This window comes from Arachis hypogaea, chromosome 18, assembly GCF_003086295.3.
Source record: "Arachis hypogaea cultivar Tifrunner chromosome 18, arahy.Tifrunner.gnm2.J5K5, whole genome shotgun sequence".
NCBI classification, from domain to species: domain Eukaryota; kingdom Viridiplantae; phylum Streptophyta; class Magnoliopsida; order Fabales; family Fabaceae; genus Arachis; species Arachis hypogaea.
The window spans coordinates 74,097,831-74,121,867 of record NC_092053.1 but is presented as its reverse complement, the minus strand read 5'-3'; the positions used below and the strand labels follow the sequence as shown (position 1 = coordinate 74,121,867).

General features: G+C 35.6%; 2 protein-coding genes and 1 long non-coding RNA gene across 4 annotated transcripts; 2 read left to right on the top strand and 1 right to left on the bottom strand.

Annotated features, from left to right (window-relative positions):
- Positions 1 to 1,764: 1,764 nt before the first annotated feature.
- Positions 1,765 to 3,758, bottom strand: LOC112773293 (uncharacterized). Of its 2 annotated transcripts, XR_003187866.3 has the most exons (5): positions 3,374 to 3,758; positions 2,884 to 2,975; positions 2,556 to 2,670; positions 1,960 to 2,399; positions 1,765 to 1,882 (listed from the first exon to the last, which is right to left on the bottom strand). It is a non-coding gene; the product is annotated as an uncharacterized lncRNA (long non-coding RNA). The 2 variants fall into 2 exon arrangements; XR_003187865.3 differs by lacking the exon at positions 3,374 to 3,758 and having other exon boundaries at positions 2,884 to 3,109.
- Positions 3,759 to 8,380: 4,622 nt separating this feature from the next.
- On the top strand, positions 8,381 to 9,677 carry LOC140181387 (uncharacterized). Its single transcript, XM_072224939.1, has 3 exons — positions 8,381 to 8,541; positions 8,584 to 8,699; positions 8,860 to 9,677. Exons 1-3 carry the CDS (start codon positions 8,381 to 8,383, stop codon positions 9,675 to 9,677), a joined length of 1,095 nt encoding a protein of 364 aa, XP_072081040.1.
- Positions 9,678 to 10,091: 414 nt separating this feature from the next.
- Positions 10,092 to 23,560, top strand: LOC112770095 (ATP-dependent DNA helicase pfh1-like). The gene is made up of 3 exons (XM_025814515.1): positions 10,092 to 10,365; positions 10,456 to 11,585; positions 23,363 to 23,560. Exons 1-3 carry the CDS (start codon positions 10,092 to 10,094, stop codon positions 23,558 to 23,560), a joined length of 1,602 nt encoding a protein of 533 aa, XP_025670300.1.
- Positions 23,561 to 24,037: the final 477 nt, after the last annotated feature.

Here is a 24,037-nt window from a genome sequence, read left to right as displayed (position 1 = left end):
TGAGTTTCTGGTTGTGAAATAAGAATCATTATTATATTGTGATTTTGTACAAAAATTCTATTTTATATCTAAAGATAACATATAAGTTTTTTGCTGATGAGTATACAGTGAAGTAGTTGTTCAATTTTAGTCTTCATTTTATATAATATGTATTATTAGAGCACTCTGTCTAGTTTGAAAGAAAATAATTTCCTAATATCTTTTGGAGCTTAAATAAATGCAACTTTTCTTCTTGTTTGGAACCAGCAAACCAGATAAATTGGAGCACTCAAACTGCATATATGATAAATAATGATAAACAAATAACTCCCATTATTCAAAAAGGATAGAATATATGATAAGCCAATTATTGAGCTAGTTGGGAGGACATTAATTGATTAGTACTGGTTTTGTTATCTATGATAGATAGACTAGCAAGTGGAACATCACCCTCGCTCTTATCCTATTCTTCGTGCATGATGATAAAAAACATATATATATATATATATCATGGAAATTGATATAAATCTGTAAATGCATGCGCATATATAAGATATCATTTTAGAAATGCAACTTGTGAAAGAAGTATATGCTACAGGTATGCTCTTTGTGGCATGTTTCAAAGTTTGAAGAATGATTTTTCATAGATCTTATGACATCCTTTAGAATGGATGGAAAGAAAAAAGACATAAACATAATAATTAGATAACTAAATTAAAGAAATTATTAAGTGCTTTCAATGACATAATCTAATATACAAATTATAGCCCTCATAAACGACAAGTTACATATATATAAGTTGAAGAGTACAGGAAGGAGTCCATGAGGATAAAATAATATGTTTGGATTATCAGGGTCACACCTGAAATGGGATTAAATGAAGAAAGGGGTCTCCAGACTTGCCTCTAGAAGCACACCATTCCCTAGCTTTCTTCTCAGTCACCTGCAACAAGTTGAATGAGATTTCAACTTCAAAACTATGCATATTAATCTCAAAGGCCCAAACTCTTTTTAATACCTTTCTACTGTTTCCACCATCTACATCAACCTTGTTCCCAAGTAACACAAAGGGAAATGCTTCATGATCATTCAAATCTGCCTGAGGCCAAACACCAAAACATATAAGATATAATCTTCATGTATTGCTCATTTAGAAAGGTGCTAAATAGTACACACCTGTTTAATGAACTCATCATGCCAATTGTTTAGTGTGTCAAATGTGTTGTGTGCATTTACATCATACACCAAAACACAACAATCTGCACCTCCATAAAATGCAGCACCTAAACTATTGAACCTTTCTTGTCCTACTGTATCCCAAATATGCCAAAAGAGTCTCATTTATTGTTTTGACCAAAATAAGAATGTGTTAGTTAAAAGTAAAGTTATCAGATAACTTAAAATTACTGACCTGTAAAGTGACGAGTCATCTACTTGTAGCTCCTTTGTGACGAAATCAGCACCAATTGTGGCTTTATAATGCTGGCTGAATTTTCTATAAACGTACCTAAATTCAAGTGAACAATACTAAAAATTAATAATAATAATAATAATACCTAAACTTCCGCTCTTTAAAAAAATTAATAATAATAATGATTATGAACAATACTGAAAATTCAAGTGCCAAATGGATACTGGTTCATCAAAGAAGTCTTCCTAACCCCTGAAATAAGATAGATGAAGAAAAATGAATTATCTGGAAGAGGCAAGGCAGAAAATTCAAGGAATGCATTTATTTCATCGATTGTAGAACTTATTCAGAATAGGTTATAACAATGAGACCTTTTCATTTCTAATATCCTCTGCATCCAAACTAACAGGGGTTTCCATTGCAAAGAGGGCTAGTATTTGAAGTAAGTGATTCTGCATAATATCTCTTATTATACCATAATTGTCGAAGTACCTGCACAAATAAGTAAACAAATGAGAATCCCTTCTATATATTAGAAAGTGTGAATGAAGCTAAGGAAGAAACGTTACCCTCCACGCCCTTCAGTGCCAAAATCTTCTGAGAATATCAACTGTACATTTCTTATGTACTGCCTTCACCATAATGGTTCAAAAATGAGATTTGAAAATCTGAGAACAGAGAGATTTTCCACAAGCTCTTTCCCCAGATAGTGGTCAATCATGTATATGATTCTCCATGATTTTAAGTAGTGAAACTTACAGTCTGTAAAGTAGTAGATTACATAATCGGTTTAGGTAGAAAACCTGAAAATTTGATCCTCACGAAGATACTGCTTGAGCGATTTTGTTAAAGCAGCCGAAGATTCTGAATCTCGACCAAAAGGCTTCTCAACAATGACTCTTGTCCAACCATTACCAGAAGATGCTGATAAACTGGCACATTTTACAGCATCTATGAATATGTTTGGAGGAATTGATAGATAGAACAGGCGATTAGAAGCTTTCCCATTCTACAAGCAAAAACCAGATGGCTAAATTAAGATAAAAAAGAAAAGCTTAGAAGAGCATACATAGAATGAAAAGCAAAGGATAAGTTCATGCATCCTTCATATGTTGATCTTGAGTTCTTGACACAAATTAAAATGATGCGCCATAATTAAAATTACCTCATGTTCCTTAAGCTTCTTGTCCAGTGCTGCAAAGTTTTCCTGAGAGTCATACTGACCAGAATGGTAGAAGCATCTCTTAAGAAATTCATCTATCTTTTCACCGCAGTTCTCTCTGAAAATCAATAGAATAAGTTTTCATACATTAAACATGTTTCTTAAGCATGAAAAATAAGGAAATCCCAATGGAAAATTTATTCTCCATTATGAACTAGTTGACAACTGAAGATGATCATAATCACACTGCAACGGAAAAAACATTAGTTGATAACATAAAGTAAACTTTTAAATAACCAAAACAACCTCTTAAGAAGATCATAGTTATCACCTGGATAACCGGAGAATCAGGTTCCAGTTCTGTCATAAAAGCATTGATAAGGGCAGAATTTAGTTGAAGCATTTCATCGAGCAGGTTGTGTGCTAGTAAAATAAAAATGAATTTTAAAGCAAACAAAATTTAAAGCTTTCAACAAAACAATCCACCACATAGTAAGATATAAAGCATGAGCTTTCATATTAAGAATCAATGAAAAATTGAAAATTACAAGCAACATTAGAAGTACCAAATTATATCATATCAAATGAAATAAAAGAAAAAGAACATAATCATTATCAGAAGTCAACGGTTGAATAGCAAAATTGAACATTTATAATGTAAGAATGGAAACAAATCAATAATCATGGATTCACTTTTTCTTTTCTTTTTTTGGAAGAATTAAAGCAAATTTGATATGGATAGACAAGAATACTCACAGTTAGTGTTGCCATAAATGAACCAAAGAATAACAAATTAAGAAGAAAATTGATGCTTCACTCACCAGGGCTTTCTCCCATAAATTTTCTGCCAACTTCATGAACAAATAAAACAAATTATCAAGAATTTAAAGAATGTACTTTGCAATTTACATCTGAAAAGAATTCGATTGTTAACCACCAATTTAGAAGCACAATAGAAGCTGATATACAAAAGTACCAATTTAGATACATTAACCATCACACACACATAAAAACAAACACATGGTGCTCAAAACACAATAAGCTACAATTCCTGTCTCTCAAAACCCTAACAATCATACAATTAAGATGTCATGCTTAACCTTAATTATTAATGAAATTGAACCAGCAACACAAGAACAAATAGTAATTAATTATATTGTTATACTGCAAAAATAAACTAAAAAATTAAGGAAGGTACAAGAGAAAGGATGAGAGAGATCTATAGTACTTACAGAAGAACAGAGGAAGCAGGGGAGAGTTGTGCTTATTCTGTTTGTGATGGCTTAGATTTACAGATCTTCAATAGAGAGATGTCATCGAAAAAGACGCTGAGGGAGGCGCTGAGGATTTTGGCAAAGAAGGCGCAGAGCTAGGATGGAAAGGAGAGGAAGCTGGAGGTGACATCACCGGAGGAGATTACCATGGGAAGAGATGTGGCCAAAGGAGGTCGTCGCCGGAGGATATGTCACCGGAGAAGATTCGAGATCTGAAAGGAGATCCGCTATCGTCATACAATGGGGAAACAAGGTGGTGGCTTGGAACCTTTGATTCTGTTGAAGAGGAAGCGATGGTGGAGGGTGAAAGTGGCGGTAGCGATGGATTGAGCACGAGGACGAGGGAGAGATAGAAGGGAGATTGAGCGAGCCATCGTGTGTATATGCACAGTGTTTCAGTTAAGGATTGCACTTTTTCCTTTTATATATGTGGGATAATGGCGGTTCAAAACCGCCATAATCACCAGAACTGCCATTAAATACACAGTTAATTATGGCAACAACCAAAAACGCCATAACGTCTGGATATTACGGCGGTTCTTTAAAACCGCCGTAATATAAGTGCCATTTTAAACCTTTTTTTTGTAGTGTGATTAGTGTTTTCATTTTATTTTATTGAACTTCTTTACAGTTTTATTTTTTTTACTGTTCACATGTTATAAACTTATTAGCTTAGTAATTGAAGATAAATAATATTTGTATAATTGTTAAAGATTTGAGAAAAATAAGACTATTATACACTCTCTAAAAGTGCTGTTACTATACAATACACTATGTTTTATGTAAGTTTCATATGTTTTACGTAAGTTTCATTTTTTTATCAAATATGTTAAAGTTTGTTAATTTGGATACTAATTTTTATTATTCACTTAATGTAATTATCCAAAAAAATTACTTTATTATTTATAAAATAAATTTAAAAATTACATGTCACAGAGAACATGAAGTACTACCTTTTAAAATTATTATTATTATTATTATTATTATTATTATTATTATTATTATTATTATTGAAACATACCACGAAGTTGTATCTAATTTTTAATATTTAAATTTTAAATGACTAAAACTATTTTGTGTTGAATATTTTGTCTTTAACTAATTTTTTTTGTTATACGTTGATTAAAAAAATGTGATTTATTAATCACTTCTAAATTCAAATTAAAAAATTGTCGTGCAGAGTGTATATTTTCAATTAATTATTTAATAGTATATAATATAAAAATTAGTCTGCTTAAGATAGCTATATTTAAATTCGTTTGGCTTATATATATATACCCCTTTTAATTAGATTATTAATTTATGAATTAAAAGTCACTGTTGATATATTTTTACATATTTAAAAATTAAGTTTTTTACTTTTTATGTAAAAATTGATACCTCATAAATTAATCAATAGATAATCAGTATTGTAAGTTAATGGATATTTAAAATTTAACTTTAAGATAAGTATTAAAATTTGAAAATTTGTATTCGTAGCTTATTGTTGCGGGAGAATTACATTGTAGATAAGTGAGTTAACAACGATAATGTATCCCACTCCAATCACATAATCCAAGGTTGCAAGGTTAAGATGAAATATAATTTTGGCAAGAAAACGAAAAACACTTGATGATAATGAGTCTGCTTTCTTTTGTGCTTCTGGTAAGTGTTCTTCTAAAACTTTTTTAATTTCTATTTTTTATGGGAAATATAGTTTAAACTATCATCATGGAAGAGAATATTAGCGAATTAGTTTGTACTATACATAATTTTTTAAATCTTTTAGTTTAGTGATTTAAAAACTATAAATAACTATTCATCTTTATAATTTTTCTTTTAAATTCATATTTAATAAGCTATAAATTACATAAAAACTATGCAATCTTCAAATCTTCATGTACTATTTAGGTTAATTAATTATTTAATATTATTTAAGATATACTCTATCATAATTTAAAATAATATACTATTTAATCTAAATTAACATAAAACTATATACTAATTGGGAAAATATAACATTTGATGCTTTTGTGTAGATCTATTTAACTCAATTTAAATAAATTGAAATTTTAAAATTATATATATTTAAATTTAGAGTTTTATTTATTATTTAAATTGAATTGTATTTATTTTTAAGTCATGACTGGGTATATTTTAAATAATTTGATATAGATACTCATTGATTTAGTTTAATAATTTAAAAAATAATTCAATAAAACTAAACCAATACAAAAAAATTTGAATCTACGAAAGTATACTACTACAATTATATAAAATCAAATATGAGATTAGTTAATTGAATAATTATTATTTGTGTTTCATTTATTTTTCTTGACTTAACAGTGTCGAAGAACAACAATAATACAAATTTTGACATACATAAAAATGTACATAATATTACTACAAGTCAAAGAACATTGTTTCGAGAAACTGGTACCTCATCTAATATTCTCAGTTTACAATCCAATGAGGATAAAGGTGACATTTTTCTCACCGTAATTGACTCATATTTATCTAAATTTAATTTATATTGGTTTAATGACGAAAATTTTATATATATTTCTCATTACTCATTCATAGGGAAGCAACTATCTATGTATGGTGTACACTGTGCCTCACATGAAATTTTTGGACAGAAAAATACTCCTCATAATTATGTAAGACCTTCTACATCAGAGATAAGATCTAAATCTTTAACTCTACAGACGGATCCCTCATTGACAAGAACTCCACTGTCCGTGTTAACAAATAGTACGTATAATTAATAAAAGCCAAATGATTCATACACCAATATTTAGCAAAAAGTATACTTCATCGGAGATCATTTATATAACATAGATTTATTACAATTCTAGCATACTCCAGTGTACAAGGACCTGCCAATAATCTAACTGAAGTCGTTCTGCAAAATCAGCTTCCATCAAACTCCGGTTCCCACAGATCGTGCCTAACAGAAAGGTAATTTAGAAAAGATGATCATCATTATTATATTTTTTTTCCTATAGTTTCTATGGTTTAATTGAATAAAATTGAACTTTCTTGTAAAGAAGTTCTACTATAATTGGGGTGCAAAAAGGACAATCTTCCTCTGTTGTTGCTTCGGTGGCTATTAATTTGGCACAACTTTATGAAGATATAAATTTATCGACTGTTAAGACGCACCCACCAAGTGCTGACACACACAGTGGCCAACATGTTGACCCTTTTGTTGATGATGAAGGTGATTTCTCATTATATCAAGAATTTAAGTTTGTAGTTTGCATGAGATATGAATTATTAGTAATACATCAAAATGATTATGTTTGCATTTTTTATAATTTTTTTACTGTAGTTTTGAATGGTTATGATGATTCAATGTTGGATGTGGATATGGAAGATAATTTTATACCATCATCTGAAACCTTAGACGGTATGTAAAATTTTTATCTGTATGTTTATTTGCATCTTTGTGTACATCATGGACTAAATTGTATCGGTATGACAACTGAGTAGCTAAAGAGAGTTCATTCGGCAGGTGTCTGGGATATAGGAAATCCTATTTATCAATGTCAACACTGTAAAGCATGGATGTGGTCTGGAGAAAGGCTTGCTAAATCCAAACAGTCGCCCCAACCAAAGTTTTTATTTTGTTGTATGGAAGAAAAGATCGAGCTTCCTCTACTTTCTGTGCCTCCTGATGAGCTCATTCAGCTTCATATTGGAGGAGATCAAAGAAGTATTCATTTCCTAAAAAATATAAGGACATTTAATTCAATGTTTTGTTTTACATCAATGGCTGGAAAAATTGACCGTGGGGTGAACAATGGGACTGCTCCTCCAATTTTTAAGCTTGGGGGTCAAAACTACCATAGCATTGGTAGCTTACTTCCTCCTGATAGTTTGCGACCAATATTTGCCCAGCTATATATCTATGACACAGAAAATGAGATTGATAATCGAATAGGCACACTTTGGTAATTTTCATGCAACCAGTCAAATTTTTTAGTTATTTCTTATCTGTGAGAGAAAATAACATAAATTTTATTGTTTTTTTTTCGCAGTTCCAATGAAGCTATAAATGAGCGGGATAGGGAAATTGTGGCAATATTAAGAAACATGCTAGACAAATATAATAGTTTGGCAAAGAGTTTTCGCTATGCAAGAGATAGGTACCAACAGGAAAATTGCACAAACATAAAGCTTAAGTTGATTAGTAAAAGGACTACAGATAGCAGGACATACAACTTGCCATCTGCATCTGAAGTGGCTGCATTGATTGTTGGCGATATCAAACAACTTAGCAAAGATAGGGATATTATTATAGAGAGTCAATCTAGAAAGCTCCAGCGGATTGATGTTTTTCATCCATCTTATTTAGCCTTGCAATATCCATTGTTGTTTCTGTATGGGGAGGATGGATTTCGTTTGGGTATTGCAACATCAAATTCTATCTCCGCTAGACCTACAAAGATAAACAAAACAATCACTTTGCGACAATTTTTCGCTTTTCGACTATAGAAAAGGACGGGTGAATCTCCGTTAATTCTGAGATCAAAGAGATTATTCCAACAGTTTCTGGTAGATGCCTACACAATGGTGGAATCAGAGAGGTTAAAATTCTTTAGGTGTAAACAACCACAGTTGAGGGTTGATAAATACAAATGTCTGCATGAAAGTCTTATAAACGGGGATGTAGATGCTGCAAGGCTTGGCAAAAGAATCATTCTTCCCAGTACTTTTACCGATGGACCTAGGTATATGATGAATAATTGTAAAGATGCATTTGAAATTTGCAGATATGCAGGATATCCTAGCTATTTTATCACCATGACCTGTAACCCTGAATGGGATGAGATAAAAAGAGAAGTGACTTCCATTGGATTGAAGGCAGAAGACCGTCCTGATATATTGTGTTGAGTTTTCAAGATCAAGCTTGATGGTTTGATCAATGATCTCAAAGAGGGAAAAATCTTTGGCAAAATTTTGGGATGTAATTCTATGTTTATGCAACGCTTTATTAAAATCTTATGTTGTTTGTAATGCTTTGCTCATTTGTCTTTTTCAATTTTCAGACGTTTGCACTGTAGAGTTTCAAAAGAGAGGGGTTCCGCATGCACATATCCTTTTATTCATGAGTAGCGAGTTCAAACCACAAACACCAGATGACATAGACAAACATATAACAGCTGAGATTCCTGATGAAAATGAAAGGCCAAATCTATATGGAGCTGTTCAAAATTACATGGTACATGGTCTATGTGGTTCGTACAACAAGAATTCACCTTGCATGAAGAATGGATCCTGTTCAAAGTTCTATCCTAAAGAGTTTAGACAGCGAACATTCATTGATGAGGCCGAATTTCCCAAATATAGGCGTACTGATAACGGTCGAACAGTGAAGAAAAGGGAATGTGTACTAGACAATAAGTTCATTGTTCCGTATAATCCAGAATTGTTGCTCAAGTTTGGGTGCCACATAAATGTGGAATACACATGCCAAACAAGTTCTATTAAGTATCTGTTTAAGTATGTACAAAAGGGTAATGACCACGTAACTGTTACTCTATACAATACTGGTGATCCGTCAGAAGCCACACAAGTTGTTGAGGAAATTAGGAATTACTACGATTGTAGGTACATTTCGGCATGTGAGGCAGTCTGGCGTCTATTTGGATACGAAATCCAAGAGAAAGAACCATTTGTGATTAGACTTCCATTCCATTTGGAGGATGAGCAACCTGTGGTCTATGATGAAACTTCTAATGTGAATGATATCATCGAAAGAGAAATATCTCATAAGTCCATGTTTTTGGGATGGATGGCGGCGAACATGTCATATCCCTATGCTCGAAGTCTGACTTATGCTGAGTTTCCAACCAAGTTTGTTTAGAAGGATGATTCTTCAAAGTGGTTTCCTCGAAAGAAAGGATTCGCAATTGGAAGGTTAACTCATGTACCTGCAGGTAATGATGAGTTTATATTCAATTTTGATCTTACTTATTTAATGATGTAAATTTAAAATCTTAACAGCCTATACCCCACGTCCATTTTATTCGATTTATCTACGCTAGAAAATAAATGTTCAACTAACTTTCAACAGTTATAATCTATAGATTATACAATTTTTTATTTTTTTTATATTTTTTAGAAAAATTATTCTTATGCGGATGTGAAGCTACATAATAATTAAAATAGAGTAGCTTAATCCATTTACCAACTTAAAAGTGGGATTTTAACCAAGTTTTTTACAGCAAATATCGAAGAATATTACCAACGACTTCTCTTGAATACTCAAAGAGGATGTATGAGTTTTCAAGATATAAGAACAGTAGGAGGAACAATTTATGCTACGTATAGAGATGCATGCTTCGCCCTTGGATTCTTGCAAGATGACAAAGAATTCATTGATGCAATTAAGGAAGCAAGCTCATGGGCCTCAGGATCATATGTTAGGAGGTTATTTGTCATTCTATTAACATCCAACAATATCTCAAGACCAGAACATGTCTGGGATAGATGTTGGCATGAACTCTCAGATGATATTTTGTATCGACAGAGAACTGTGATGAACATGAGCGGTGAGTTTCTATTAATTACAATGATAAAAGTTCTTCCTTATTGATCATTTTTAGTTTGATTGAATTTTTACAGTATCGTATAATATGCAGAGTTAACAATGTCAGATGATGAGATTAAGCAGTTGTGCTTAATGGATATAGACAAGATCTTACATTCCTATGGTAAAACCTTGAAAGACTATCCTCCTATGCCTTTAGCAACTGAAGTTGATAATTCTTTGTTAACCGAAAGGGTTATAAGGGAAGAGCTAAACTTTAACAGGGATGATTTAAAGAAAAATGCCTCAGACATGTTAGCCATCACAACAATTGAGCAGAGATATGCATTCGATAAAATTGTTACATCTGTGTATTGTGATGAAGGGGGTTTTTTCTTTGTGTATGGTCATGGAGGTACTGGAAAAATATTTCTCTGGAACCTTATGTCTGCTGAGATTCGCTCAAGGGGTGATATAGTGTTAAACGTTGCTTCGAGTGGTATTACGTCTTTACTTCTTCCCAATGGAAGAACGACACACTCAAGGTTCAAAATACCGCTGAATATAACTGAGGATTCTGTATGTAACATCAAACCTGGTTCTCCTCAAGCAATGTTGCTGTTGAAAGCCAGACTTATAATTTGGGATGAGGCTCCAATGGTTAGTAGGTACTGCTATGAAGCACTTGATAAATGCTTGGGTGATATCATGAGGTGTTCTCCAACATATAGAAAAGATTTGCCCTTTGGAGGAAAAGTGGTTGTACTAGGTGGAGACTTTAGACAAATTTCTGTCATTCCACGAGGATCGAGACAAGATATCATTCATTCAACCGTGAATTTGTCTTACCTTTGGAAGTTTTGTCAGGTGCTCAAACTAACAAAAAACATGAGACTCTCTGTAGGGACGACTGCTTCAGATCAAGATGAGACAGAGCAATTTGATGAGTGGTTATTGAAAGTTGGTGATGGTCTAATAGGTGACAATATGGATGTTGAATCTGAGATATGTCTTCCAGGAGATATTGTTATTCCTTCTTTGGACCATGTATTTGATGAGTTAGTTCATTTTTCTTATCCAAATATTTTGGAAAACATGTCCTCAAAGGATTTTTTCAAAGCAAGAACTATACTGGCTCCCACACTAGACATCGTTGAAGAGGTCAACAACCATCTGATGGCTATCGTTCCTGGAGGGAAAAAAGTATATCTTAGTTCGGATTCTGTAACGACCCAACTTCCAGTATGCCATGGTCATACAAGAAGCTAAGTGTTACTAACTTATCCTTTCTAATTATTATTATTTATTTAATATATGAGCCTGTTCCTTGTTAGAGCGATGCCAATTTTACGAGTAATTTTTTTTTAATTTTTGCGGATGGTCTGGTAAAATAAACAAGCATACATTGGGAGTAATAGAAAAGCGGCATAAAGAAACATAGAAATAAAACTGATAATATACATCATGTACACTATAACAAAACATGTAGCGTTTACACAAGATCAAGTCAGTTTACATCCTCGTCATCCTACGTAGCTAATATTTACACGACACTCCCAGGGCCTGGCCCATACAAAAAGCCACTAAGCTGGTGTCCAGGCTAGCCTAACCACTATATAGCTCCTAGCTCTCGGGTGTACTAACACAAGTGAGAGACTAACTATCTGATAATGTTAGACTAGAGTGTCATCAAAAGAATGCCCCTTTCCGCAGTCAAACTATATTTACACGTGGCCGTTCGGAGAATCATCATGAGGCTCACCCATCTCCTCATCCTGCTCTATCTCTATCTCAGGATCCTCCTCCTCCTCATCGTCCACAGCTACAACAATGTCCTCAGATCCACCAGAAACACTGCTGTCACTATGTACAAAACCATTCGCGAGCACAGGTCCGTTCGCGTATATAGGAGCTACCTCACCGTCTGGTAGTGCCGGCTCATCAGGCTGTGGAAAGTCGGGGATCGGCTCAGGGGGAAAATCCCACTCTAGTGGTATCACAGGTACGTAGTCATCAGCTAACTCAGGCTCATCAGGAATGATAGGCTCAGGTACCGCCTCATTCAAAGGTTGAGCTGGTATAGGGTGCTCAGGATCATCAGGAAAAGGATGTCCAGGTGCGTCAGGGTGTAACCAGGATAAGGGAAAGTTGTAAGGAGAATCAGGGTCAAAATGCGGGCTAGACAGAGGATGTTGAAAAGCTCGATTAGGTAACGCATATCGTCTAATACGAGGCTCCAAACCCATAATGAAGTAACTGTGATGTACCGGATCCTCGTAGACGTAAGGGTCCTCGAACTCATAGAAGATCACGCCCGTCTCCATCTGAGGGGAGAGGAAGGGAGAGAAGGGGGTAAGAACTGGGGAGTTCTTAGTAGGGTCGGGGTTATTAGTTACGTTCATTTATTTGATTCCGATTAGCAGATAGATATTAGAATACAGTAAAGTAGTAAACAGTAGTTAAAATAGATAGGGAAAACAGAAAACAGAACACAAACAGAAGAGTGCAAGAAAATAAAGCATAGACATAGCACTCAAGCAAACAAACATAAAGAAATTGATCAAACACAAGTAGGAAAGCAACAGAGAATAATGCACAGACAAGAATGATGCATGTCTAGTCCTAGTGTAGGTAATGAGCTCATTTGTCGGTTTCTACCCGCTCCCGACGTAACCCAGCATTACTAGCCGGATATGGCTTTCCTGTTGGCTATACCCCTGTGTACAGGAAATAACCCCTCTGCCACCACAGGGTCCACTGCACGCAGGAAATAACACATCTGCCAATGCAGGGTTGTATGCCGACATACCTTCTGTATACAGGAAATAACCCCTCTGCCACTACAGAAATGGAACAGGTGGTCACGGTACTTCTGTAGCAGGAAATAACCCCTCTGCCTTACAGAAATAAAATATGGATCTGTACCGCAGGAAAGCGTTTCTCAGTGGTTGCACCATTATCTATCTGACTGCTACAATGCAGTAGATGAACATATAGATATCTCTGAGGTTGCCTTAATGCAACAGATGACCTCTCAATAGGTCCTCTACTCTTTATCATATTATTCTCTTCGCTTTGTCTCTTTATTCTGCTCTGTTTGTTCCTTTCTCTGTGCTTCCTCACTTTATTTTGCTTTCTCTATTTAACGTATGTATTTAAAGCTTATGTAAATTTCGGTATGATTAGTTAGCCTGCCCCAAGTATAGGTTCATTAAGTCTATACTGAAACAGTTTTACTTTTCATATAATACCTAACCCTATTCGCAAATCAAGAACTAACTATGTTGCCCTAGTTCGTTCACTAGTCTCTGTCTGTTTCTCTGTTATTAAAATTTTACAGACTTTTTGTTCGATTTTTATCTTTTCTTCAACTTTTTATCTTTTATTTATCTTTGCCTCACTAATATGTTTTTACCACACCCTAAGTGTTTTATGAAGGTAATTATGAGATTCTGCGCTTAAAGTTGTCTTTCTAAAGCTTTTACAGAAAACTACCTTTTTCGCATTATTTTATTATTTTTATTAAAATATTATTTTTAATTAAATATTATTATTTAATATTTTATTATTATTTATTATTTTATCATTAAATTTTCGAAAATTACCCCTTTTTAACTTTTAACCTTTAAAAATTCACTTTTTACCACCCGTAACTTTTAATATTTCTACTTTTACCACCCTAACTTCCAGAAATTACAAAATAACCCCTCAAACACCAAAATATTTACTTCCTTGCCCTTTTCAAGATCTAAAAGGTGTTCTTCATTGTTCTTCACCACACTCAAAGTGTTCTTCGTGTTCTTCGTAAATTCTTCAGATTCTTTCTCTGTTTTTACCCGTTTTTCAGTCTTTTCAGCAACCGATTTTTACCAAAATTCAAAATAAATTAGCAGCCACTAAAACCCCATCTTTTCTACATGATTTCAACACAAATTGAACCTCAATTTAAGCTTAGGGTTTCGTTTTTCCAGCTGCCCAAGAACATGAACTTTAAAGCTTGAATTTCATCAAATTTCATCAAAATTTCACCAAATTTTCACCAAGAATCAATCATATATGCAACCAATTTTTAGCACAGCCAAATTATACAACATTCACACATCTCAAACACAAATAATCAAGATTAATTTCGTGGCACCCTACCTGGTCTTGCTGCTCCTAATTCAATCAAACTTTCAGGTGGTCCTTAAACACGTTTTCCTCCTAAATCACATCAAGAAAACACATATTTAAGCATGTTTCCTTGAAACTGAATCAAAAGAGAGATGGTGCAGCCAACTCACCTTGATCCCAGCCTTGATAAGTCATACAATCATGTAGAGAAAGAAGAGAGGATCATTTTGGTCGGATTGGAATTTTGATTTGAGTTTTAGTTCAGCAGAAATCAAGCTTTGAAGATTTGGAACTAAGAACTTTTCTCTCTTTTTCTCTCTACCTATTTTCGGCCACAAAGTGAAAATGAGCCAGCCTTGGGGGTTTTGGGGGTGTAGGGTGAGTTGTGATTGGTTGGCTTGGAGGTGGATTAAAATAATATTAAAATATCTCAGGTGTATAACTACTAAAACTAGATGTATCGGAACACTTGCAAAAACATCTCTAAAAATTATTTTCTGAGCTACTAGCATAAATGACACTAGTAACATATTTATTATGAGAATAAAACATGTATAATGAGGCCTTAGCATTGCTAAAGTCATCAGAGAGTGCTGGTGCTAAGCTGCACCAGTAAATTGTGTACCCGGTTAAACTGGTTTTCTATTTTTAACTAAAACTGACCAGGTAACCTTATAATATTATTCAAGAAGCTTCTAATACTAATATAATGATAACATCATCCTATTATCTCTCTTCTCTCATAAATCGAGTCCGGTTTGTCAAACTGAGACTATTTACGAAAAACCGAATTAAAACTCCTAACCGATACGGTTCAAAAACTAGGTTCTTCGCGACTGCATCATCGAGCTTGCCTCGGGAAAGGTTCTAACTTAAAGATAACATAATGACAATGAGGATTAAGATACTTGACGATATATCAAAGGTTTTCCCCTTACTGATCTTCTGGAGAAATTCGTACTTTCAGAAAAGATCTCGCGTACTCGAAAATCGGGGTTGTTACATTCTACCCTCCTAACAGAAAATTTTGCCCTCAAAATTTCAGTTACCTGAGAATAAATGCGGGTAATCAGCTTTCATCTTATCTTCCAATTCCCAAGTGTGCTCTTCTTCTCCTCTTTGTCCCCAAGCTACTTTGACTAAGCGAACAGTCTTGCCTCTCAGCTGCTTATCATTTCTTTCTACGATCTGAACTGGTGATGCTTGATATGTCAAATTGTTTCGTAACTGTACTGTCTCTGGTTGTAAAATGTGACTCTCGTCGGGAATATATTTCTTAAGTTGCGAGACATGAAAAACATCATGAAGGTTTGACAAATATGGAGGAAGGGCTACTTGATAAGCTACTAGACCGACTCTTTTAAGTATTTGGAAAGGTCCTATGTATCGAGGGTTAAGCTTTTTAGTCTTAAGGGCTCTACCTATTCCAGTAGTCGGGGTTACTTTAAGAAAGACATGGTCTCCCTCACTAAACTCTAAGGGTCTACGTCTATTATCGGCATAGCTCTTTTGACGGCTCTGTGCTGTCTGGATCTTCTGGCGAATCCCCTTTATCTTCTCAGTAGTTTCTTGCACTAAGTCTGGACCTAAGACACTGACTTCTCCGTCATCATTCCAACACAATGGTGTCTGACATCTTCTTCCATAGAGAGCTTCATATGGTGCCATCCCGATACTTTGTTGGTAACTGTTGTTGTAGACGAACTCGACCAATGGCAAATACCTATCCCAACTGCCCTGGTTATCCATCACACAAGATCTTAACATGTCTTCCAATGTCTGGATTGTCCGCTCTGATTGTCCGTCTGTCTGAGGATGGTATGCTGTACTCATATGCAATTCTGTTCCCAATGCTTTCTGGAAAGCTCCCCAGAATCTGGAAGTAAACCTCGGATCTCGATCTGAAACAATTGATGAAGGTATTCCGTGCAATCGTACGATTTCTTGAATATATATCCGTGCCAGCCTTTCTAATGTATAGTCAACTCGAATCGGAAGGAAGTGCGCTGATTTTGTCAACCTGTCTACAATTTCCCAAATGGCATTGTGTCCAGTTGAGGTCCTTGGCAATCCCGTGACAAAATCCATAGTGATCTGCTCCCATTTCCATTGTGGTATTTCTAAGTGTTGCAGGGTTCCTGACGGTTTCTGGTGTTCTACCTTCACCTTCTGGCAGGTTAAACATTTTGAGACATAATCAGCTACCTCTTTCTTCAAGCCCGGCCACCAGAACATTTGTTTCAAATCCTGATACATCTTTGTTACTCCAGGATGCATAGAAAATCTACTTTGATGAGCTTCTGCAAGAATCCTTTGCCGCAAATCTCCAGAGCTAGGCACACAAATTCTGTTCTTGTATCTCCAGAGGCTGCTACGATCTAGTCTTACAGCTTTTGGTTCCTCTACTTTCATCCGTCTCAGCATCGTCATCATTTCTGAATCCTGTGCTTGTGCTTGCTGAATCCTAATCTTAAAATCTGGTGTTATATGCAATTGGGCCAAACGGACTCCACTTGATGTCTCAGTCATAGCCAACTTAAGGTCCTCAAATTCTGCGAGTAACTTTTCTTCCTTTATCATCATCCAAGAGATATTCAAATTCTTCCTGCTCAAAGCGTCTGCCACCACGTTCGCTTTTCCTGGGTGATAGCTTAACTTAAAATCATAGTCCTTCAGGAACTCCATCCACCTTCGCTATCGCATATTAAGATCCTTCTGGTCAAAGATATACTTTAAACTTTTGTGGTCAGAGAAAACTTCTAGCTGAGCGCCATACAAATAGTGTCTCCAGATCTTCAGAGCAAACACTACTGCAGCCAACTCCAAGTCATGCATCGGATAATTTCGTTCATGAGGTCTCAGCTACCGGGAAGCATAAGCCACCACATTTTTGTCTTGCATCAGCACACATCCAAGTCCTTTATGAGAAGCGTCACAGTATACTTCAAAAGGTTTCTGTGGGTCGGGTAGTACTAATACAGGTGCAGTTGTTAACTTTTCCTTAAGCATCTTGAAACTTCTATCACACTCAGCTGTCCAAACGAACGGAACTTCCTTTCGTGTAAGGTAAGTCAGAGGTAAGGCTATCTGTGAAAACCCTTTAATAAACCTCCGGTAATATCCAGCAAGTTCGAGAAAACTCTGAACTTCTGTAATGGTCGTAGGTGGTTCCCATTGCACTACTGCTTCAATTTTTGAAGGATCCACTGCAATTCCTCCCTGTGATATAATATGTCCCAAAAATGCCACCTTCTCTGTCCAGAACTCGCACTTTGATAATTTAGCATATAACTTCCGAGTCCTTAGTATCTGCAATACAGTCCTTAGATGCTCTTCATGCTCTCTTTCTGTCTTCGAATAGATGAGAATATCGTCTATGAAGACTACTACGAACTGATCAAGGTACGGACGAAAAATACGATTCATGTAATCCATAAAAATCGCAGGAGCATTAGTTAGTCCAAACGACATAACCGTATACTCATAGTGACCATATCGAGTTCTAAATGCAGTCTTCGGTATATCTGACTCTTTCACTCGAATCTGGTGATAGCCCGATCGCAAATCAATCTTCGAAAACACAGTTGCACCTTTTAACTGATCCATTAGATCATCTATTCGTGGAAGTGGATACTTGTTCTTGTTAGTGACTTTATTTAACTGTCGGTAATCTACGCAAAGTCTCATTCCACCATCCTTCTTCTTTACTAGCAATACCGGAGCTCCCCAAGGTGATGCGCTGGGACGAATAAATTTCTTTCCAAGTAGCTTATCCAACTGCTTCTTCAACTCTGCAAGTTCCAATGGTGACATCCGGTACGGTGCTATGGAAATTGGTCCGGTTCCAGGTACAAGTTCAATTCAGAATTCTATCTCTCGCTGAGGAGGAAACTCAAGTATGTCGTCCAGGAAAACATCAGGAAATTCCTTCACCACTCGGATTCGTTCTAAGCTTAGTTCACTATCATTTGAGCTAGCCGCTAACAGAACGTACCCCTCACAATCACTCCCGTCTAATGTAACTCTTACAGAATTCAGATATAAAGTATGAGATAGAAATGGTTTAATATCTAAACTATTAGACAGAATAACAGCAGTTCTTTCATAGCAATCAAGGAAAACATGATACTTAGATAACCAATCTAACCCTAGAATAACTTCTAAACCACATAGAGGCAAACAGATTAGATCATGTATAAAAGTTCTGTTCCTAATAGTGAATGGTACTTGCAGGCACACTAAACTAGTCAAAGCATTTTGGGACGCAGGTGTATGGACAATCAGATCAAAGTTCAACTCAGAGAAATCTAGTCCCAACTCACGAGCAACAGTTAAAGAAATAATGGAATGCGATGCACCCGAATCATACAGTACAGTTAGAAATCGATTCTTGACGTAACACTGACCTTGGATCAGGGCGTCTGATTGCATAGCATCATTAGCAGTCATGGCAAACACTCGACCTTGTTGCTGGGTTCACACTGGATTCCGAACAAACTTTCTTGGGTAGATCCTAGCTGTGTGTCTATATTCCTCACAAGTAAAACAAGCGTTTGTTCCTTACAGCATCCAAATCTAACATAGCCATAGTCATGGAGATCATAACAGCTATGAGGATAGCTATGCCTCGCATCGATTCGTCGTTCAAAGCTCGATTAAACTATGTCTATTCGCAGTCATTAAGGTCCTATCCGCACCAAACAATCAACATTAAGGTGATCAGTCTTAATATCTCAAGTTAGGCACGAACATTCTCAAAATGAGCACTCATAGACATTCATGCCAAATGTATCTTGAAGATACCCTAACAGCATGAGACACACAAGCAGAGTATGCAATGAAGCATAGTCAGTCCACTCTCCAGGCTCTATTGGGAACGAACTGCTCTGATACCAACTTGTAACGACCCAACTTCCAGTATGCCATGGTCATACAAGAAGCTAAGTGTTACTAACTTATCCTTTTAAATTATTATTATTTATTTAATATATGAGCATGTTCCTTGTTAGAGCGATGCCAATTTTACGAGTAATTTTTTTTTAATTTTTGCGGATGGTCTGGTAAAATAAGCAAGCATACATTGGGAGTAATAGAAAAGCGGCATAAAGAAACATAGAAATACAACTGATAATATACATCATGTACACTATAACAAAACATGTAGCGTTTACACAAGATCAAGTCAGTTTACATCCTCGTCATCCTACGTAGCTAATATTTACACGACACTCCCAGGGCCTGGCCCATACAAAAAGCTACTAAGCTGGTGCCCAGGCTAGCCTAACCACTATATAGCTCCTAGCTCTCGAGTGTACTAACACAAGTGAGAGACTAACTATCTGATAATGTTAGACTAGAGTGTCATCAAAAGAATGCCCCTTTCCGCAGTCAAACTATATTTACACGTGGCCGTTCGGAGAATCATCATGAGGCTCACCCATCTCCTCATCCTGCTCTACCTCTATCTCAGGATCCTCCTCCTCCTCATCGTCCACAGCTACAACTATGTCCTCAGATCCACCAGAAACACTGCTGTCACTATGTACAAAACCATTCGCGAGCACAGGTCCGTTCGCGTATATAGGAGCTACCTCACCGTCTGGTAGTGCCGGCTCATCAGGCTGTGGAAAGTCGGGGATCGGCTCAGAGGGAAAATCCCACTCTGGTGGTATCACAGGTACGTAGTCATCAGCTAACTCAGGCTCATCAGGAATGATAGGCTCAGGTACCGCCTCATTCAAAGGTTGAGCTGGTATAGGGTGCTCAGGATCATCAGGAAAAGGATGTCCAGGTGCGTCAGGGTGTAACCAGGATAAGGGAAAGTCGTAAGGAGCATCAGGGTCAAAATGCGGGCTAGACAGAGGATGTTGAAAAGCTCGATTAGGTAACGCATATCGTCTAATACGAGGCTCCAAACCCATAATGAAGTAACTGTGATGTACCAGATCCTCGTAGACGTAAGGGTCCTCGAACTCATAGAAGATCACGCCTGTCTCCATCTGAGGGGGAGGAAGGGAGAGAAGGGGGTAAGAACTGGGGAGTTCTTAGTAGGGTCGGGGTTATTAGTTACGTTCATTTATTTGATTCCGATTAGCAGATAGATATTAGAATACAGTAAAGTAGTAAACAGTAGTTAAAATAGATAGGGAAAACAGAAAACAGAACATAAACAGAAGAGTGCAAGAAAATAAAGCATAGACATAGCACTCAAGCAAACAAACATAAAGAAATTGATCAAACACAAGTAGGAATGCAACAGAGAATAATGCACAGACAAGAATGATGCATGTCTAGTCCTAGTGCAGGTAATGAGCTCATTTGTCGGTTTCTACCCGCTCCCGACGTAACCCAGCATTACTAGCTGGATATGGCTTTCCTGTTGGCTATACCCCTGTGTACAGGAAATAACCCCTCTGCCACCACAGGGTCCACTGCACGCAGGAAATAACACATCTGCCACTGCAGGGTTGTATGCCGACACACCTTCTGTATACAGGAAATAACCCCTCTGCCACTACAGAAATGGAACAGGTGGTCACGGTACTTCTGTAGCAGGAAATAATCCCTCTGCCTTACAGAAATAAAATATGGATTTGTACCGCAGGAAAGCGTTTCTCAGTGGTTGCACCATTATCTATCTGACTGCTACAATGCAGTAGATGAACATATAGATATCTCTGAGGTTGCCTTAATGCAACAGATGACCTCTCAATAGGTCCTCTACTCTTTATCATATTACTCTCTTCGCTTTGTCTCTTTATTCTGCTCTGTTTGTTCCGTTCTTTGTGCTTCCTCACTTTATTCTGCTTTCTCTATTTAACGTATGTATTTAAAGCTTATGTAAATTTCGGTATGATTAGTTAGCCTGCCCCAAGTATAGGTTCATTAAGTCTATACTGAAACAGTTTAACTTTTCATATAATACCTAACCCTATTCGCAAATCAAGAACTAACTATGTTGCCCTAGTTCGTTCACTAGTCTCTGTCTGTTTCTCTGTTGTTAAAATTTTACAGACTTTTTGTTCGATTTTTATCTTTTCTTCAACTTTTTATCTTTTATTTATCTTTGCCTCACTAATATGTTTTTACCACACCCTAAGTGTTTTATGAAGGTAATTATGAGATTCTGCGCTTAAAGTTGTCTTTCTAAAGCTTTTACAGAAAACTGCCTTTTTCGCATTATTTTATTATTTTTATTAAAATATTATTTTTAATTAAATATTATTATTTAATATTTTATTATTATTTATTATTTTATCATTAAATTTTCGAAAATTACCCCTTTTTAACTTTTAACCTTTAAAAATTCACTTTTTACCACCCGTAACTTTTAATATTTCTACTTTTACCACCCTAACTTCCAGAAATTACAAAATAACCCCTCAAACACCAAAATATTTACTTCCTTGCCCTTTTCAAGATCTAAAAGGTGTTCCTCATTGTTCTTCACCACACTCAAAGTGTTCTTCGTATTCTTCGTAAATTCTTCAGATTCTTTGTCTGTTTTTACCCGTTTTTCACTCTTTTCAACAACCGATTTTTACCAAAATTCAAAATAAATTAGCAGCCACTAAAACCCCATCTTTTCTACATGATTTCAACACAAATTGAACCTCAATTTAAGCTTAGGGTTTCGTTTTTCCAGCTGCCCAAGAACATGAACTTTAAAGCTTGAATTTCATCAAATTTCATCAAAATTTCACCAAATTTTCACCAAGAATCAATCATATATGCAACCAATTTTTAGCACAGCCAAATTATACAACATTCACACATCTCAAACACAAATAATCAAGATTAATTTCGTGGCACCCTACCTGGTCTTGCTGCTCCTAATTCAATCAAACTTTCAGGTGGTCCTTAAACACTTTTTCCTCCTAAATCACATCAAGAAAACACATATTTAAGCATGTTTCCTTGAAACTGAATCAAAAGAGAGATGGTGCAGCCAACTCACCTTGATCCCAGCCTTGATAAGTCATACAATCATGTAGAGAAAGAAGAGAGGATCATTTTGGTCGGATTGGAATTTTGATTTGAGTTTTAGTTCAGCAGAAATCAAGCTTTGAAGATTTGGAACTAAGAACTTTTCTCTCTTTTTCTCTCTCCCTATTTTCGGCCACAAAGTGAAAATGAGCCAGCCTTGGGGGTTTTGGGGGTGTAGGGTGAGTTGTGATTGGTTGGCTTGGAGGTGGATTAAAATAATATTAAAATATCTCAGGTGTATAACTACTAAAACTAGATGTATCGGAACACTTGCAAAAACATCTCTAAAAATTATTTTCTGAGCTACTAGCATAAATGACACTAGTAACATATTTATTATGAGAATAAAACATGTATAATGAGGCCTTAGCATTGCTAAAGTCATCAGAGAGTGCTGGTGCTAAGCTGCACCAGTAAATTGTGTACCCGGTTAAACCGGTTTTCTATTTTTTAACTAAAACTGACCAGGTAACCTTATAATATTATTCAAGAAGCTTCTAATACTAATATAATGATAACATCATCCTATTATCTCTCTTCTCTCATAAATCGAGTCCGGTTTGTCAAACTGAGACTATTTACGAAAAACCGAATTAAAACTCCTAACCGATACGGTTCAAAAACTAGGTTCTTCGCGACTGCATCATCGAGCTTGCCTCGGGAAAGGTTCTAACTTAAAGATAACATAATGACAATGAGGATTAAGATACTTGACGATATATCAAAGGTTTTCCCCTTACTGATCTTCTAGAGAAATTCGTACTTTCAGAAAAGATCTCGCGTACTCGAAAATCGGGGTTGTTACAGATTCCATTTGTATGGATGAAGGGAATATAGAGAGTCAACTAGATCTCTATGGTCCTGAATTACTGAATAGCATAAATTGCTCTGGTTTGCCTCCACATAAATTAATACTCAAGGTTAGTGTTCTGGTGATGTTACTGAGGAATATTGACCAATCCAGTGGTCTTTGTAATGGTACAAGGCTACAAGTTAGGAAGCTTGAAAATCATGTCATAGAATGTGAAGTCTTAACGAGTAACAATGTTGGTCATATTGCTTTGATTCCAAGAATGAATATGGTACCAACAAATGAAACCGTCCCAGTTAGATTCTAACGAAGACAGTTTCCCATAATAGTATCGTTTGCCATGACAATTAATAAGTCTCAGGGACAAACTTTATCTCATGTTGGATTGTACTTGCCCAGACCAGTTTTTACACATGGCCAATTATATGTGGCACTTTCAAGAGTTAAGAGTAAGAGAGGTTTAAAAGTTTTACTTATGAATCACGTAGGAATGTCTGCAAATTCAACCATCAATGTTGTTTATAGAGAAGTCTTTGAAAAAATAGTATTCTAATGTAAATATTTTAATTTTATTTTAAATTCTGTATCAGTGTATAATTATTTTACTTTAAAAAATATAAAATAATTATTACTCCCTTTTTTATGTTAAAGTTTGATTTTGATAATAAATTTATAAATTTCTTAAAATAATAATTATTTTGTATTTTTGTTTTAAATATCGAAGCATTTTTTTTTATAAATTTTTCGTGCTAAGCACGGGTTTATACACTAGTTGGTGTAATAA